General features: G+C 41.8%; 2 protein-coding genes across 3 annotated transcripts; both read right to left on the bottom strand.

The window, feature by feature from the left end:
- Positions 1-215: 215 nt before the first annotated feature.
- Positions 216-10,220, bottom strand: cnot4a (CCR4-NOT transcription complex, subunit 4a). The gene is made up of 13 exons (XM_018684543.2): positions 9,973-10,220; positions 7,848-8,070; positions 7,336-7,533; positions 6,908-6,994; positions 6,617-6,718; positions 6,246-6,371; positions 6,036-6,160; positions 5,724-5,927; positions 5,553-5,607; positions 5,186-5,441; positions 3,726-4,223; positions 3,249-3,473; positions 216-2,193 (listed from the first exon to the last, which is right to left on the bottom strand). The coding sequence occupies exons 2-13, from the start codon at positions 8,019-8,021 to the stop codon at positions 1,865-1,867; spliced, it is 2,379 nt and encodes a 792-aa protein (XP_018540059.1). The 5' UTR covers positions 8,022-8,070; positions 9,973-10,220; the 3' UTR covers positions 216-1,864.
- A 698-nt stretch (positions 10,221-10,918) lies between these two features.
- zgc:136858 (uncharacterized protein LOC678543 homolog) lies at positions 10,919-17,018 on the bottom strand. 2 transcript variants are annotated; one of them, XM_018684544.2, is made up of 19 exons: positions 16,808-17,018; positions 16,108-16,210; positions 15,883-15,997; positions 15,606-15,780; positions 15,148-15,259; positions 14,831-14,937; positions 14,513-14,639; positions 14,201-14,321; positions 13,930-14,015; positions 13,595-13,731; positions 13,453-13,512; positions 13,285-13,348; positions 13,096-13,190; positions 12,880-13,008; positions 12,368-12,482; positions 12,136-12,273; positions 11,787-11,953; positions 11,608-11,690; positions 10,919-11,436 (listed from the first exon to the last, which is right to left on the bottom strand). In XM_018684544.2, the coding sequence occupies exons 1-19, from the start codon at positions 16,904-16,906 to the stop codon at positions 11,241-11,243; spliced, it is 2,229 nt and encodes a 742-aa protein (XP_018540060.1). In that variant the 5' UTR covers positions 16,907-17,018; the 3' UTR covers positions 10,919-11,240. The 2 variants fall into 2 exon arrangements, with proteins under 2 accessions (XP_018540060.1, XP_018540061.1); XM_018684545.2 differs by having other exon boundaries at positions 14,201-14,276.
- Between the last annotated feature and the right edge of the window lie 31 nt (positions 17,019-17,049).

The raw sequence follows: 17,049 nt of genomic DNA, 5'->3' as shown, positions 1-17,049 counted from the left end.
TGTGCTCAGCTGAAGTTTGACTGCAGAGCTTCATCACTGACAGAAAATGATCCCCCTAGTGGAAGATTTTGGAATAAGAAACCAGAATGATTTATAGTGACCTTTCTAAGGTTGTTGTGATATGCAGTATGGTGGTGAGTACTTTAAAGTTTAAATATTCATAAGTGCACGTTTGAGTCGGGGTGGTGAGAACACAACAGCAGACAAACACCAGCTCTGAGTTTTCAGTTTTATTTAAGGTTCATTTTTCCAGACCTGCAGAGGACAGTTCACTTCCTTTTAAGCGCCTCAATTTGTTTTTTTTTCCTCGCAACATTATGTTAAAACCCATTGAATGACTCTGTGTTGGTTTCTCCTGGATGAGTTTGTTCATTTCGTGAATACTGTTAAATAGAGAACAGCAGGAGGGGAGGGGAGGGGAGGGGAGGGGGGGTGGAGGGTGGTAAGAGAGAGAGAAAGAGAGAGACAGAGCGAACACAGATCAGAATTAAGACTTCAAAAAGAAAAAAGGCGGTGGTCGGAGAGGTCAATCTCAAATCCTAAAGGCTGAGAGCTCCTTAAATCACTACTACAGTACTTGGTATTGTCTTGCAGCACCTTCCTTTGTGACACATGCTCACATACATTTGCTGAAGTCAAATACAATATTGCATATTTTTCAGCAATCCTTGACGCTAGACTCCCCTTCCAATCACTCAAGCTCCTTTCTCTCATCTGTCCATTTTAAGGCCTCATTTAAGCCCTCGTGGGTCGAACAAAGGGACCTATCAACCCTTTTGCTACCCTCATTAGTATTTTTGACATTTCCTCATCCATCTAGTCATTGTCCTGTTTTACTTGGTGGCTGTCCATGTTAGGGCTAGCTACTGTAGGTACCACACAGTGGCACTGTGAGTAAGAGACTAACCCTAGTGCTCAGGATGTGTGCCACGATCTCCCAAAGCTCTGGCTCCCCGTGGTTAGGCAGTGCTCTATCCTCTGATACAGAGGTTCAGCAAAATTTTCCCTCCAGCGGGATGGGGCCAGTGGGAGCCCTCCACTAAAGGGAATATGGGCCAAGTGGCCTCTCAGGCAGGCCATTTGTGTCCCTACCTAACAGGGAGCCCATGCATAGCCTGTGCCCTCAACTCCCCTGTGTCATCTGCATTCACTCTCTACTCACCAAATCTCAGCTTCTTTTTTTTTTAAACATTTTTTTAAAAACCACTCTCAAAAAAGCTAAGTGCCAACCCCTTTTCTCTCTCTCTCTCACCTCATCTTATTCACGACTCAGCTGTAAGGGTTAACTGTTTCACAGTCTCCTGTTAAAGTGGGGAGGATGAGGGTCTTTGGGGCAAAGCTTCAAAGAGCAGATTCACAGCTTGCTTCATTCCTCAAAAACTAATCGCGACTTCAACTTTCAAAAAACACAAATGTTGTTCATGCTTAATCATTAGTTACTTTTAAAAAAGACCTCACTTCAGCTAATTTGTTTTCTTCGCCAGTTTGTGAACTCTCTTGTCACCACTGGGCACTCAACGCTATACTGTTTCTTGTGCTCTCCGTAAACAGTAAGCTACACAATGAATCTCCATGTTACGCCCAGAACTAGGTCTAAGGAGTGGTGATGGTAGCAGACAAAGGGTACTGGATAACTCGTGTGCCACAAACAAAAACAAAAACAAATAGGCCTTCGGAGTAGACAAAAAGGAAGGAGGAAGAGAAAAAGAAGAAAGCATGTTTGTTACTTTGTTAATAATTTTTCATACTCTGCAGATTGGTGTGTATTGCATTGGGGGAGGGGGGAGGAGGGGGAGCAGGGTACAGGATGAGTGGGTATAAAGTAGTAGTGGGGGAATGGATGGGTGTCTGCTGTAGTCTGTGTTCAGTGGCGGTCCACAGCGGCACTCTGTAGCAGCTCTGTGGCGGGCTGTCCCGGGGGTCTGAAGGCGGTCTGGAAGCCTGGGGGAGGGGAGTGGAACTGGCTGGCGGGGTTGGCTGTGGGAGGGGGCAGGTAGGGAGCCCAGCCGCCGGCGGCTCTGTGGTGGAGGGGGAGGTGGGCGTCGAGGAGGCCGCTGTGGAGGGGCTGGGGAGTAGGCCCCGCTGAACCGGCCGGGCCGTCCATCTCTGTGAGTGCCTGCAGGGACTTGAGCCAGTGTGGTGGGTTGTCGTCCTGGAGACAGTCTAAACTGCTGCCTGCCGAGGCTGGGATGCCTGAGGGGGGAGGAGGAAGGGGGAGGGAGAGGTCACAGGAAAGATGAGTGATGACAAAAATACAGCAGGGGGACTTCTCACCATACAAACTCTCATTACTCTGCAGTATATATAAATACTGTGAAGCTAATGTTTACATTTTGGCAAACTGGCCTCTTTGTACTTTAAGTTGTTTTATTTAAATGTCATTGTTAAGAATTCTAATGAACACTCCATTCATCAGCTTCCATTTGACCTGGCTTTTCTGTCATGTTAGTGACGCTGTAACTAAAGGCCAATTCATGATTTCAATATCCACATTGTGAAAATTAATGTGCTGGATGCTCGTTGCGTGTACTGTATATACATACTGTTTATTTCCCATTAACGGTCCCGTTCTTGTTAAACAGTCACACACTATTTGAATTTTTTTTTACTTTTTCATGTTTAGCCAAGGACGCCACCATCATGTTTCCTAGCACACATATGTGGTACATGTCTGCCAATGCAAACCTCTGACTGCAGTATGAATAGAGGTGCGTCAATGTCCACAAGACACCGTGAACTGTCCTTTAACTGTTAACTTTAAGTAGTGATTCTTCTGCTAGTTACTTTTTCTGATGTATTATTCAATAAAGATCAAGGTCAAAAAAATAATAAAAATGCCTGATACAATTTCCCAGAAGACAGTGACAATTTTTTAACTAATCAAAAACACAAAATTCAATTCACCTAATTCTTCTGTTTCACAAATGTCAAACAAAGAGCTTCTACAATGTGAGAACTTGCTGTTTTTCTTGGTTTGGTACTGACTGGACAGCTATCTGAGGGGCTTTAAAAACCAATGATGGGCAATTTTTTTTTCACATTTTACACCAAGAAATTAATAAAATATTAAAGCAGCAGATTAATTGAAAAAGAAAATAGTTGCAGCCCTAAATTTAATTTACAATGATATTAAGCTGAAGCAAGAACCAAAAAATGTGTGGGGCGACTAAAACAATTCATTGAATTTCAAAATGGTTACCGATTAATTTTTTGTTGATCAACTCATTGAGATTAGTTACAGTTTCTACCTGTGATGATAGCAGGGTCCATCCAACTGGCTGTGCCGTCCCAGCTCAGGCTGTGTGAAATGCCTGCTGGCCCACCGATGTGATTAACACTGTTGGAGGATGAGGAGGATGAAGAGGAGGAGGAGTTTGGGAGACCCCCGAAGTTGATATTGATGTTGGGCAGGAGAGCTCTCAGGCCATCCTGCCACTCTTTCACATTTAAACCGTCTATAGAGCCACTGTTTTCTGCAGAAGAGGAGAGGAGAACAGATGTGTCAGTTCCACGGGTGGTTTGATCACAGACTAGTGGCTGACTACAGAACTGCATCTACTAGTGTTTTTGTTTCCACTGTTAAGGTCAATAAAAGTTAATCAAAACAAGTATCACAATGCTGTGTACATATAATGTGACATCAATAACACATCTGATCTCTGTTTTAACATGAACTGCATCTACAGGACACAGAGAGGTGCCACAGTGACCCAGGTGTCTGGTACCTGAGATGGGGATCCCTCCCAGCCCTGTGTTGTGCTGAGGGGGCAGATTCAGGTCCAGGAAATTACTGTGTGAGGCAGCACTGGCTGAGTGGTTCAAGTGTGTGAGGTTATTTCGTGTGGGGATGCCCATCCAGGGGTGTCTGGCGGCTGGCTGCTGCTGACTGGCCTGGCTATTCTGACTGCCGGGGAAACTGAAGGAGCTGTAGATGGCTCTGTGGTGGAGCTGGGGGAGGCGTGGCGGGCCGCTGGGGAAGTGGTGAGAGGCGGCACTTGGGTTGAGGGGTGGCAGGCTAGGACCATGATTGTTCCCCTGTGGGAGGGGCCCGGGGGACGAGGGACTCTGATCCTGCACCGACAGCTCCTTCTCTATCAGGTCGGCCAAAGCCTTGCGGGTAACGTCGAAAGGATCAAAGCCCAGGTCGTCGTCCTGCTGTTTGCTGGACGAGCCAAAGCCAAAGGCCGCCTGCCAGTCTGTGGAGGAAGACACTGGTATTGTGTCTGTGGGGAAAGAAGACAGACAAGTTACTGGAGCTGTCCCTAATATGATAAAAAAATGGCTGGTGCAGTCAGAGTATATATCTGTGACATCTTATAACCTTTTAAACCCTGGGACGCTTTGGTCTTGGTAGCTCTACTTTAGGTGTGTTCTGGTCTGTACCAGACTCAGTATTCACTCAACCATGACTAATTATACATGGTTTGGATGCTCCAAGTCTGTATCTGTGCAAATCATTTTAGGATCCATGCAAGAGGCCTGACTACAGACCTTATATTCCCTTTTTTGTGTCTGAAGAATAGGTAAGGCAAAAAAAACATACATTTCTTCTCTGTGCCCCTGGACCTATGTTCCAATATCTCATACACTCTTTTCTGATTTGTTGGTTGTAAAAAAGTTACCTTTCAAAAGGGGAACAGGGTTATGACTATAATCAAAAGGGTTGGAGAACAGTAACTTTTTTATTTTGGGTACATTATTTTCAGGCTTGTGCTCTAAAATGACAGTGTCTAGTAACAGGCCATGATTGTTTTTCTCTCTAAGATGAATGTCGTCATGCAGAGGACTTTTTAAAATGTTATTAAAGACTAACAGATATTTGTAAGCATTACAACAAAGCCAGAGTTGTGTCATTCAGTAATGACTAATGAATTATAGCTAACTGGCCATAAAAAAATATTCATAGACTTAATGTTGACTATGTCCCTGACAAACAGTTGACTAATCTATTAAGAGGGAGCAGCCCTCTCAACCATTCTGCTAGTTTTATCATCTAGAGCAAATAACAATGCAATGGCAGAAAAAGCTAAAAATAATAAGACATCACCATTACAGTCAATATTATGGTATACAATAGTCAGAGTAGGTCAAACCATAATTTGAAAACTAGACAAAAGAAACTGTGACTGCAGTTTTAAAAGCTTTCCAGATATAAGAAATGCTTCAGTTTTAATCTCCATTGTACCTGATGTGAAGAGGCTCTGTGGTTCAGGGGTCATGGGCCAGTCAGAGCTGCCGCGAGGGGAGCTGGGGAAGGGGGGCAGGCCAGCAGGGAGAGGGTTAGGATGTCTGAAGTTACTGTTGTCTGAAAAGAGGGACTGGGACTCAGCTGCCGCACCCTCAAAAGGCGAGCGGGCTGTGAGGTCTGACACACTGATGGGCACCACCAGACTGGGCTTAGTTAAACCTGGCGGAGGGGAAGGGGAGTCACTGGTGGGTATCTAGAAAAAAAAAAAAAAAGACAAGAACAAATGCTTGTGAGGTTGTCCATCTCAAATCTGAATCACCATGATTTAAATGAAACTGAGATAATAAGAGTCAGGTCGTTTTACCTGTGAAGTCTCTCCATTCACCAAACCGATTGATTCTGGAGGTTTGTCACTGGGACTGCAGATAGACAAGACAAATTTAGACACATATTAACAAACAATGCTTAAAGCAAAATAAATAATGCTTTTTTTGTTAAGTATACAGCTCTGTCGCCAGGGAATAGTATGTGTTACCTGTTACTGTCACAGTTAGAAGAGAAGGGGGACAGGGCAGTGCGCTGACCAGGACCCAGCTCTGTTTCTAGCCCATCTGAAGTAACTTCTTGGTCTAGATAGTCTAGCAGCGGAGGGGACTTGCGGTCCTCTGAAAGCCCGTTGGCCAGTTTGTTATGCCCCGACAGCGTCGGCCACCCATCTTTACCATTGCTATTGTTGGTTCTGTTACAAAACAAGAGAAGAATCAAACTTAGCATAATAATCAAGATGTAATATGGAAGAAATAAGAGACAGAACATAGAAGAAATACATTTTAAAAAAGATAACAACCTCTGTGTGGAGCTGGATTTACTCTTTGACTTCTCTGTACCACATGCTGGAGGTTGTAGAAAGCTAGGGTTAATTTTATAGAGGTCTTGGAGGAGTTTCTGCTCATACTCTTGATGTTTTCCCGCCTAAAAACAAACAACATGTCATGAGCCAACTGCACCTTTTCAAACATTAACAACCCACACAACACAGAGCAAAGATTTACTTTACCTGCATCTCCTCTTTAGTAAAGCTAGCTGCTTCATCCCCCAGCTCATGTAGATACATACAATCAGGTTTGGGACACTGCATACTTTTAAGGAAGTAACTGCAGTACTTTGTTGTGCCTAAAGAAGCCTGTGGCAAAGAGACAGAGATACAAGAATTAAAAAAAAAAGAACTGTGTACATAAAATTCAAAGTAAAGGACTTTCCTTTCAATTTAATCCTATCATTTTACACTGCAAGTTATTTGATATGAAGATGTTTATGTCTTGCAAATAGGAAGAGAATACAGAAAGCGATCACATGGCTTGTATGCAAATAAAGCACAAGAACAGCAGTGAAAGTGATGAAAACTGAGCGGTGTGGTTAATTTCTCACCTTGAGTGTTCTGCCATCAACAACCACATTGTTCACACACTGTATTGCTCTTAGAGCATCTTCAGAGCGTATGTAAGTGACATAAGCGCTGGCACTCGGCCCCTGATGAACCAGAACATTAAAGTAAACATAGAAGTCAAACAGATGAACTATAGCTATCTGTAACACTGTTAACACAACGTTTCACACTTCTGTTCAGAAGACAAATAGTTTCTTTGTTTAGAAAATAATACTATTACATACATTATTATAATACATTAGCTTCTGTTAATGTTAAACTCGACCTCTCACCTGTGAACCTGCGTAAGATGTGCTATTGTTGATGACCACTTTATGGATTTTCCCAAACCTCCCAAAATATTCTGGTCGTTTTAGGACCTGTGGGCACAATGCAACAAAACAAACAAACAAACAAACAAACAAACAAACAAACAAACAAACAAAACAGTTACAGAGGTTTGGTGCACTGTGAGCTCAATATTCAACACAAGGTCTAGACTTGAGGCATCAGTGGGGGACTGCACTGAGAGACCTTTATATATACATTAAAACCACTCCCTATCTGTGGATGTTAAACAAAGTTAAAGACAAATCTAGCAGCTATTGTCTTCAGTTTATCACAGCCACTGCATTATTCACATCTAACTCAACATTTTCATTACTCCAGTGTCACAGGTAACATAAGTCACTGGGTTTGTTATCAGTAACTCTGTACTCACCTCCGGGTCTGCAAGTCGCTGCGAGAGCCCCACCACAAACACCAGGTTTCTCTGGACCACTCTGACGCTGGCCAGGTGCTTGCGGTTTTCTGTCACCTTCTGCTTCTTCTCGTTCTGTTTTTGCTTCTTTTCATTCTTTATCCTTTGGATCTCCTCCTGTGACAGAGGCTTGTACACAGCCGGGTCCTCTGGGTACGGCTACACGGAGGAAAAACAAAGAATTTTTTGTCCATTGTTTGAAAAATACCCAATTAATCTAGATGATGTGGCTTTGTGAAGGGTACTAGCCAAACTGCTGAAGCTATAAATTTAAACTGGTGGTGAGCTGATGCTTAAACTGACCAACTACTACACGAAGGGGGTTGAATAGTTCTTTTCCCTCCTGTAACAGCACTCAACATTATCACATCTGCTTTGCTTAACGCATCCCTGCTCTATTGTCAGGATGGACAAATCAGTTTCCAGTCATGATGATGAGTTTCTCTGCTATCACATTCATCTCATTTCCTCACCTTTCTGCAGGCGGGGCAGAGGCCGTTCTCGTCTGTGCGGATGCGATGCCAACAGAAGCGGCAGATCTGGTAGCCACAGGTGCAAGGGAAGAAGTTGACATCGTCAATCTCCAGCGGCTCCATGCACAGAGGGCACTCCATGGGGTCGTCCTTCATTTCAGGGCTGTGGGACATCCTATGGCGCAGCAAGGGTGAGTGTTGTAGCTGGTCACAGAGCACAGGGCTGAGAAAACAAAGAAAAGAGTCAAGACCGAAAATACTGTCAACTAAACAAATTCTTTCCACTAACTGAACTTAGTCCTAAGTTTATGACGTCCAAGTTCACAATACTTGACTGAGCACACACCTAAACATATTTATATTAACATCTTTCAGACAAGGTTTTACCCACACACTATACTCAAGCTGCCAGTTTATTAGGTACACCCAGCTAATACTCTTGCAGTTTAATGACATAAACCTTATTTTCAAGAAAAATACAGAGTTCAGTAGTTTCTGGTGGTGTTGAACTGCATGGCATTTCTTATGTTCTGCCTACTCCCTTTACACTGTCAGTGCTATGTTTAACAGCAGAACAAGCCCTTGGTAAATTCTGGAGCTGAAACAGGTAGTTCATAGTCAGAGAATTAATCTGATTATTCTCACGGTTAACTGATCAATCATTTAGCCTCTAAAATGACAAAAATAGTGAAGCCTAAGGTGGCATCTTCAGAAGTCTTATGTTGTTTAACCACAAGTAAAAAACAAACAAAAAAAGATATTCTATTTACAGTGATATGCTATGACAAGGAAAAGCAGCAAATCCTTCTCATTTGTGAGGCTGCAGCCTGTGAATATTTGGTATATGCTTCTATTTTTGTTAGAAAAACAGCTATTATCAGATTAGTTTTCTGTTGATCGACTTACAAACTAGTCAGCTTTCCAGCTCTATCTGCAAGTGTTTTGACAATGAACCCATAATTTAAATCATCCTTAAACAAAAGTGTAAAAATGTATTTGTTCCAGCAATCTTGAATGTGTTAGCTATCTCAGTCCTCTCTGATAGCAAAATGAATATCTTTGAGTTTTTGAATGTTGGACAACAAGAACCATCTGAGGTCTGTGATGGGTTAAAATGACCATGAAATTGAATCAATGTCTCTTAAAGACAGTTTCAACAAATATTGAGCATTATAACCTTGATGGAGGTAGGATTTATTGCAGTAATTAGTGTCCATGCTGTAACACCAGCTAAAACCAGCAGTAATGATAGCTAATGCGGATGTTGTCTTTCACAGTAACTTACACGACACAGCGTCATAATGGACGTTAAAGGGGAAATTCACCGAAACTGCGTTTATTTACGAACGGACCGCCTGTTGTTAGCGGCTAAACACCAGCCCGGTTTCGACGTGACAACACTGCTGCCACCAAACCCAGACTGATAAAAACACAATGTAGAGCCGAACTAGACGAAAACTGGGAAATGGCAACATTTCCAAATACCTTCGTTTATAAACTCACATTTAAAAGAGCGTCACAGCTTCGCTCGCAGATACCAGCTGATCGGTAAAGTCGTGTGTGAAGCCAGAAAACCTAGTTAGCCAGGATGGTAACTTTAGCCGCTATGTCTTCTGGATCGTACATTATGACAGATGTTATTTGACTAACGTTAGGCTATGCTAACATTAGCCACAAATTGGGTAAAAGAAGCCGGTCTGACCAATAGCGAGTATCCAGGGGCCAAATGGAAGTTTAAACACAAAAACAAACACATACAGATATGAATACTGACTGGATGTTGATGTTAAATGTTTTAAATAACGTATGACATAACGTTACGCTTTCTCCTACATATTAACTGACAGCTTGTTTCGTGCTAACCGCTAGCATGCTACATTATCATGAAAACGTACGGTGCGGCCTACACAAGCTAACGCTGAACTGGAAGCAGGTTGTCGGCACTATAAACAACTGACACTGCTCTCACAACATTAAGACAACCTGGACAGTTCTCTGATAAGCTTGTGGATACTCTTGTGTCAGTCTGTGAAGTCGTGACAGACACAGCTGTCCTTTACTTACTAAGGGAGGATGGAAGCTAGCTAGTTCATCTAGCCGCCTGGCTAACATTAGCGTCACTTACCCTGTCCGTATTTAGCTTAGATTCCACTCCGAGGGAGTCACACCAGATTGGGCGGAGACTGCGAGCCAATGTATCTGAAATGTCAAAATATCTATAAACGGTCACTTAAGATAACCGTAGGTGTGTTGTTCTGTTGTGATTAAAAGGCTATAAAGATGTTTTGCCCCTTTCTTTTCTTGGTATTGTGGAGACAATTTACGCTCAAACCACCATCTTAGCTAGCATTAAAGTAGGGAGGAGGGAATGGGGCAAGTATTCTGTGCGACTGAGTCTGCGCAGATGCACAAGTGCATTGTGGGAGACTGAGTATTCGGTAGCTTTCAGCCAGGCCTATGGAAACATTTTCTACAAACCTATGGCATTTGACATTTTAGATAAACATGTATAATAAACGTGAATTTATCATGTGAGGTTCTTTACTTGAATATTCATATTTTATGTGACTTTTGGGGTTTTGATAACTTTTCCAGACCCTTTTAATACCACACAGAATGTAGTTTAATACCTATTTCATGGTCACTGACCATGAGTATGAATGACATGGCCAGGAATTTCCAAGGTCATTCAGTTATTGATATATATTTCATATTTTTGTCACTTCCTCCCACCAATTCCTGATAATATTACAGATTAAACATGAGCTGGACCTGGGAAAGCAGCGAAAATGAATGTAACATACTTATTTAAGATCCACGCATGAATTTCATATAATATCAGAAGTTTGGAGCAAGGGTGCTTTTGCAGCCAGTTTGGCTAGAGTCACATAAAAACATTTATAAGTAGCAATACTAGCAACAGCAGGCTGGAAAAAATATCTAAAAATTTTTGTAAATTAAAAAGACTTTTTAATATCTTTTAAAAGATATTTACAGAGATTCTGAGTACTTCCTCCATCACAGCTGTTAAATATGTACTTGTCTGAAAGAAATCAAAACACCAGAGTATGTTATTTTGTATAATATATAATGTATTTACAAGGATGTCAATCATGAGCTCAAGTAAAGTTTAGGAAAAAATTGTTATTTTCTGTGTTTTTGAAAGATATCAATTAGAGCAATGAAATATCAAATAAAATTTGTATTTATTGGTGTTTATACAATGCGTCATCTTTTTTACATTCATTTACTCAGTCACAGTGTTATACTCTGGTTTCACATGAATCCAATCACAAATCTTAAAGCTGAAAATTATAAAATACTAAAACATCTATTCTTTTAAAGTACAATAAACTAAATTTCTCTTACATTGTTCCAAAACTGAAAATATCTTTAATCTATCCACCTGTAGCTTGGTTTGGGCCAGTTCTGATTCTGAACTTTGTTGGGATCCACAGAGTCTAAGGTGAGCGAGGGGGCGATGGGGTGGGGTGATGCCAGGGACAGCCATGCAGCCAGGAGCCCCATCCGAACACAGGTGTCTGTGTCTTGCCGCTGGAGAATCCCCGCCATCAAAGCACCTGCAAGACTGCAGACAGAGTGGGGATGAGTGTCTTTTGTTTGAATAGTCGAGGCATGATTTTGTGAGAGAGAGAGGATACAGGTCACAGGAAATGAAAGGTGGCTGAAAATGTAGCAGCAGAACAAAAAGATGGAAAAAAGAAGGGAAGAGAAAGTAGGACAGGTAAATTTTTAGCACCTGTCTCCTGCTCCTGATACATTCATTGTCTCTTCTGCAGTCACAGTCAGAGCTGGGTAGTGTACAGCAAAAAGCTGTCTTCTCTGCAAACACAAGTGCGGCAACAATTATCTTTTACTTTTACTGTCCTGGTAACCATCATCATCTTCACTGTCAGTTAAAACATAGACAGTCCTTACCCTTTTCTGATTTCTTGGCTGCAGGTTGACCGAGCCTGCATTATGCTCTCCACACACCAACACACCATTGGCCCCCAGAGTCACCACCAGACAGTGAAGCTGCTCCAGAAGGGGGCGCGAGAGAGCCACAGCAATGCTCAGCAACTCCTCGAGAGAGCTCGGCAGCACTGCCAACCCACATGACAAAAACCACATCCGCAGCTACTATCACACTATTTGCATTTTTCACAAGAAACCCAACTGTAACAACTCTGGGTGGAAATGTGTGACATCAGAGTAAACAGGGGAAATGAGTCCACAGTTGAGCCACTAAATACTGTTTTCAGTCTTTCAGTGGACTTCTGTTTACCTTCAGGTGTTGGGATACCCAGTGTTTTGTTCATGGTGCACAACTCTGCCAGGTTTGGGGACGAATAGGACAGAGACTTCCAGGCATCTGACAGGAAAGGCTTACAAGCCTTTTCTGAATCCGTTGGCTCATACCAAACTGTAACACACATTGATGGTATTACATCAAAAATGATAAATGTTTCTGTTCACAATCTTTTACTATCATTTAGTGACCATCTCTCTATGCTTACCACTGACGTTGTGCTTTTTGGCAACAGAGCAAACATAGTTGATGGTGGAGACAGGGATATTTCCATCAAGACACACAAGAGTGGCTGATGAAAGCTGCTTCTCAAACTGTGACACCTATAAAAAAGGTTAAAGGTAGAATAAAGAAGTAGTAATTAGCAACTATTTATTATTTTTCTTTTTGGGTCAAAACCCAAAGCTATTCAGTTTCCTACCTTTGGGAGAAAAATATGAGTTATATGCGATTACACAGGTGCTTTTTTTGGGGGGGGTGGGGTCGGGCGGTGTAGTTAGTGAATGTGGAGAAAATAGATTTTAATTGGAGTTCCTTCATGTGTGTGCTTGATTACCTGTACATACTTTGTACATGTCCATCGACAACACAAATGATTCTATATAGAGGTAACTAATGAGTGTATTTTAATCAAAATGTGGGTTTAAGGATTCTTACTTTTGATTGTGATTATGGTATTGGAACACCAATGCTGGACCAGCATACAGCTTACATACTTACATACTGCTCTGTGATTTGCTGATGAATGTCCATGTCTCCCAGACCAAGACTCAGTTCTCCACTCTCAGTGATCACAGCACAGTAAGTAGCTGTGCTTTGCTCTTCCAGCCTGGCTACACCACTAGTGTTCTTATAGAAATAAGACAAAGACAAGAACTTAACAGTTACACATCTTTAATCGTGCTAAGTGACAATCAGCTGTTGATGGTGACATACCATGTGTCTACAGTAGTTTAACACTGCATCACTGTGTGAATCAGCTCCAGTAGCTGAGATGAACAGAGGATTGTGGCCTAATCGACTCAGACAGTCTTTAGGGAAAACATCAAAGAAACAAGTGTGAGACAATCAGATGTAAACTGCTGACAAAGACGTGCATGGAAATAATCAGATAGGAAACCTCACCAGCGATGTTCCGTCCTACACCACCAAAAGACTGACAGACACTTCCTGGGTTAGTCTGTCCAAACTGAAAGAGAGCAAGTGTTCTCAGACATCTTTTATAACCTACATAATATGATCTTACATGATCTGGAGTAGTGGGGTTAAATATGTGTTGTAAATTAAACTTACATGAAGTGTTTTTGTTTTTCCTTTAGCAATAAAATCCACATTTATTCCTCCTATGACAACCTGTAAAACAACAGCACTGTGGATAATGTATTGTGCTAAGATTTGACTACACAAAATTTCTGGAAGATGAGTTTGTACTCACAATATCTGATTCTGATTGTGATGAGTGTTTCCCAGAATGATGAGTTTTGCTTCTTAACTTTGTCTCATTCATTTGTTTTGACAGTGCGCAGGCTATCTGACTTCCAACTCTCGCGTTGTTATGAATGAGAGCAATGTCTTGAAACATAACAGGTTAAGGACAGTGTATTATAGGTCAAAGGTTATCAACAGTAAACATTAAAGGCCACCGCAGTTTAACATCGTCAGTCTGAGAGAAAAACACATTCATCTTGTTTGTGCCTTTTCTTTTCAAAGAACTTGATATGATCATGTTCTCTGTTGAGTTCACAATGATTCAGATTTTCTGAAGGATACTGGCCTGAAGGGACTTTCCTTTAGTCAGTTCATTGACCTTCTGAAGAATGAACGGCGTCACTTCTCTTCCTGTGATACCTTTAGCACTGAGTGAATCAAAAAGACAACAGAAATTGATCATTTCTCCAGCTTGAATCGATTCACTTTGTCATGACCACAAAGAAATCCAGACAAATTTCCCACCGATGTCACTGACCCAGTGACTAAACCAATGACATAAATAGCTGCTGAGAGAGGAACACAAACAAAGATAAAAACAGGCTATCTGTACCTGGCCTCTGTCACTGCAGCCTGTATGGCTTCCTCTATCTGCTGGCCTGCAGGTGCATGCTCCTCTGGGATGGGCACTGCTAACAGGACACCACTTTGAAGACCCAGAGACAGAGCACTCGCTGAAAGACATAAAAACTGACATATAGACTGAAAACAACAAAATAACACAGGGATACAGACTTAAACATATTCTGTGCCTAACATATTATTGGTTACAATCTGAGCCTGGCAAAATTACATGATGATGGGCATGAAATCTATTAAGGCCCAATGAAATTAACGATCTTCAGGATATAAAATGTTGATGTACCAATGAGTTTTGCAGCCTCTGCTGGTTTGCTGACTTGGCACGGGGAAGTGAATCCGCTTTGTGGAGAGAAGAAGGCTGGGAAATTCTTTGACTTCCCATAAGTGGCTACACAGACGCCATGTGTCTCCTGATTAAAGATACACAGCAGAGGAAATAACCAGTATGGGAATCTTATTTCAAGTCACACATCTCAGCCAATATGATACAAAAATGTTGCTAATGCATATTCAGCTGTCAAAAGTACACATTCAAATGAGAAACACAGATTTGATTTGCCAAAGTGTGTGATTTTCTGAAAAATTATCTCAATATTCTTACAAGGAATTCAAGGGTGCGACCAATGTCCAGAATAGACTTGATCCCAGCAGAGACCACGGCAATGGGAGTCCTGCCAAGCTCTGTCAGATCTGCGCTGATGTCCAGACCTGCAGGAATAATTATTAGTGGTAAGCCTTTCTGTAACTATCATATGTTTACATCTTATTCTTCTTCAAATACCAAGAAAAAACAAACTTTGTCATCAAATCCAGATGGACATAGCATAGCTGGTACACAGGTTATCCTTATGGTTAGAAGATATCAGTACATCCAAAAGTCAGATGGCTATTTTCCAACATGGCAATTAGTCGGCTTACTGTTCTCTCCGTCTCTGTGAACTCCTCCAATGCCACCTGTGACAAACACAGGGATGCCGGCTCTATGCGCTGCTATCATAGTGGCTGACACTGTCGTTCCTCCAGAGAGTCCCTGAGAAAATAACATACACATACAGGACTGAATGCACGACAACACCACAACAAATGATAAACACATGCAATCAAAGTGGATGAGGCCCTATCACCAGGTCAGCCCACATGTATTTTAGACAGAGACTGATTTGAATTTTCAGGGGTGGAATGTAACTATGTACATTTACAAAAGTACTATACTTAAGTACAGATTTTAGGTACTTGTGCTTTATCTCCTGTTCTTTTTTATACTTCTCCATTACATGAACAGCCACATAAACATGCTGTTAAATGCATTTGTCAGTGATGAAAACAGAATAAGAGCAATCTGAAAGGAGTCTGGAAGGAAACAACTGCAGTCTCACTTTGCTGATGACATATGGCAGATCACGGCGGGACACCTTCAGGGAACTCTTGCACTGAGCGAGGTGGTCAAGCTCCTCTGGCGACAGACCAACATGGACTTTGCCCTCAATCACTCCAACTGTGGCTGGAGTGGCTCCTTCGGCTCGTACAATAGCCTCCACCTCCTTTGCTGTGCTGGATGAATACATTAATGACCCTAATTGTCAATGATTAAAACAAATACATATTAGCTGAAGGTATCAGAGTTTGTTGACACTTGAAGGTCATTCAGGGTACCTCAGGTTGTGTGGATAGGGCATGCCATGTGTGATAATAGTGCTCTCAAGGGCAACCACTGGTTTGTTTTCTGCCAAGGCCTGTGATACCGATGGATGAACTCTGAAAAGGCTGTCTGAGAGAGGAGGTCACAGTGAATTCACAACTTATCCTCATTGATATAATTATTATTATGCTTTCAGGTGTGTGTAAACCTTGGAGGAGACCTTGAGGAGATGCATTTACCATTTTTGCACCATGTGCTCTGATAAGTTGTAATTCCTCTTCTCAGGATGAGTGCAGAGGATCTCGTCAACATCCTCATTCTGTTCAGATTTTGAGGGAAACCCTGAGAACATGAAGTTTTAAATATTAGTGTGAACAAAGCAGTGTCAGCTGATCCTCATTGTTCAGTCAACTTGAATAGACCAATTGTCTTTCACTGTTGCAGTCTGATACTGTGATTGATTCAGTAGTGATTATGGTCTCCCTTCCAGTATTCCTTCTGCTCAGACAGGCACTGGTAGGTACTGGTAGTTAAAAGCTAGAACTTGGGAGGTGAATTTTTAATTGCCTGATATGTTCAGATGACATTCACAGAGTGAGTGTCTAGAGTAATTAAATTAAATAATTTCTTAATAATCGTTTGATTAAGGTTTAAAACTAAGAGTGAAAACCCTGAAAAACACAGTGCAGACAATGATTGTCACTTCATCGCAGTGACTCAATCAAAGCTCAATCTTCATGGTTCTTAAACATAAGATGCAAAAATTAATGCTCCAAAAGGGCTACAAGACTTATTTTGTTCCTAAGTTTACTTCCTACAGACTTTTTTATTTGGTGGGAAACGAGTGCCTCACTTAAATTCTGTGTGGACAAAAGTTTAAGAAAAAAGTATTTAGATCGCACAGGATGTTCTTGTCGAAATCAAAACAATTAATGTTACCTCAGTTTCTTGAAGGGAATATCGAAGAGTCTCCTCGAGCTCTATAATACCCTGCAGTGTGTCTTCTGTCACTGCAAGGCACAAGTCCAATTCAGCCATTGTGAGGATTTTCTTTGCCCCAGTTAGTTGGGACAAACTCCCACCACCCTCCCCCCTTTGGGGCCACTCTCAAAAACTGACACCCGAATTCCAGAGCCAGGGTCTGCTTGTTATCTTTTTCTTCTACTTCACTGCATCTGAAG

The sequence above is a fragment of the Lates calcarifer genome, linkage group LG10 (assembly GCF_001640805.2).
Source record: "Lates calcarifer isolate ASB-BC8 linkage group LG10, TLL_Latcal_v3, whole genome shotgun sequence".
In the NCBI taxonomy this organism is placed as follows: Eukaryota; Metazoa; Chordata; class Actinopteri; family Centropomidae; genus Lates; species Lates calcarifer.
Note: the sequence above shows the minus strand (reverse complement) of the source record. Positions and strands in the feature narration are given on the sequence as shown.

Bases quoted from the DNA above. Each gene is read 5' to 3' on its own strand.
- cnot4a (XM_018684543.2), bottom strand. From the start codon at position 8,021: ATGTCCCACAGCCCTGAAATGAAGGACGACCCCATGGAGTGCCCTCTG. The intron at 6,719-6,907 runs GTGAGAGGTCGA...CTGGTTCATCAG, and splicing joins CATCTTACGCAGGTTCACAG to GGGCCGAGTGCCAGCGCTTA. The intron at 5,608-5,723 runs GTAACACATACT...GTCTATCTGCAG, and splicing joins TCTAACTGTGACAGTAACAG to TCCCAGTGACAAACCTCCAG.
- zgc:136858 (XM_018684544.2), bottom strand. From the start codon at position 16,906: ATGGCTGAATTGGACTTGTGCCTTGCAGTGACAGAAGACACACTGCAG. The intron at 16,211-16,807 runs GTAACATTAATT...TCATGTTCTCAG, and splicing joins ATTCCCTTCAAGAAACTGAG to GGTTTCCCTCAAAATCTGAA. The intron at 13,009-13,095 runs GTATGTCACCAT...TATTTCTATAAG, and splicing joins TAAACTACTGTAGACACATG to AACACTAGTGGTGTAGCCAG.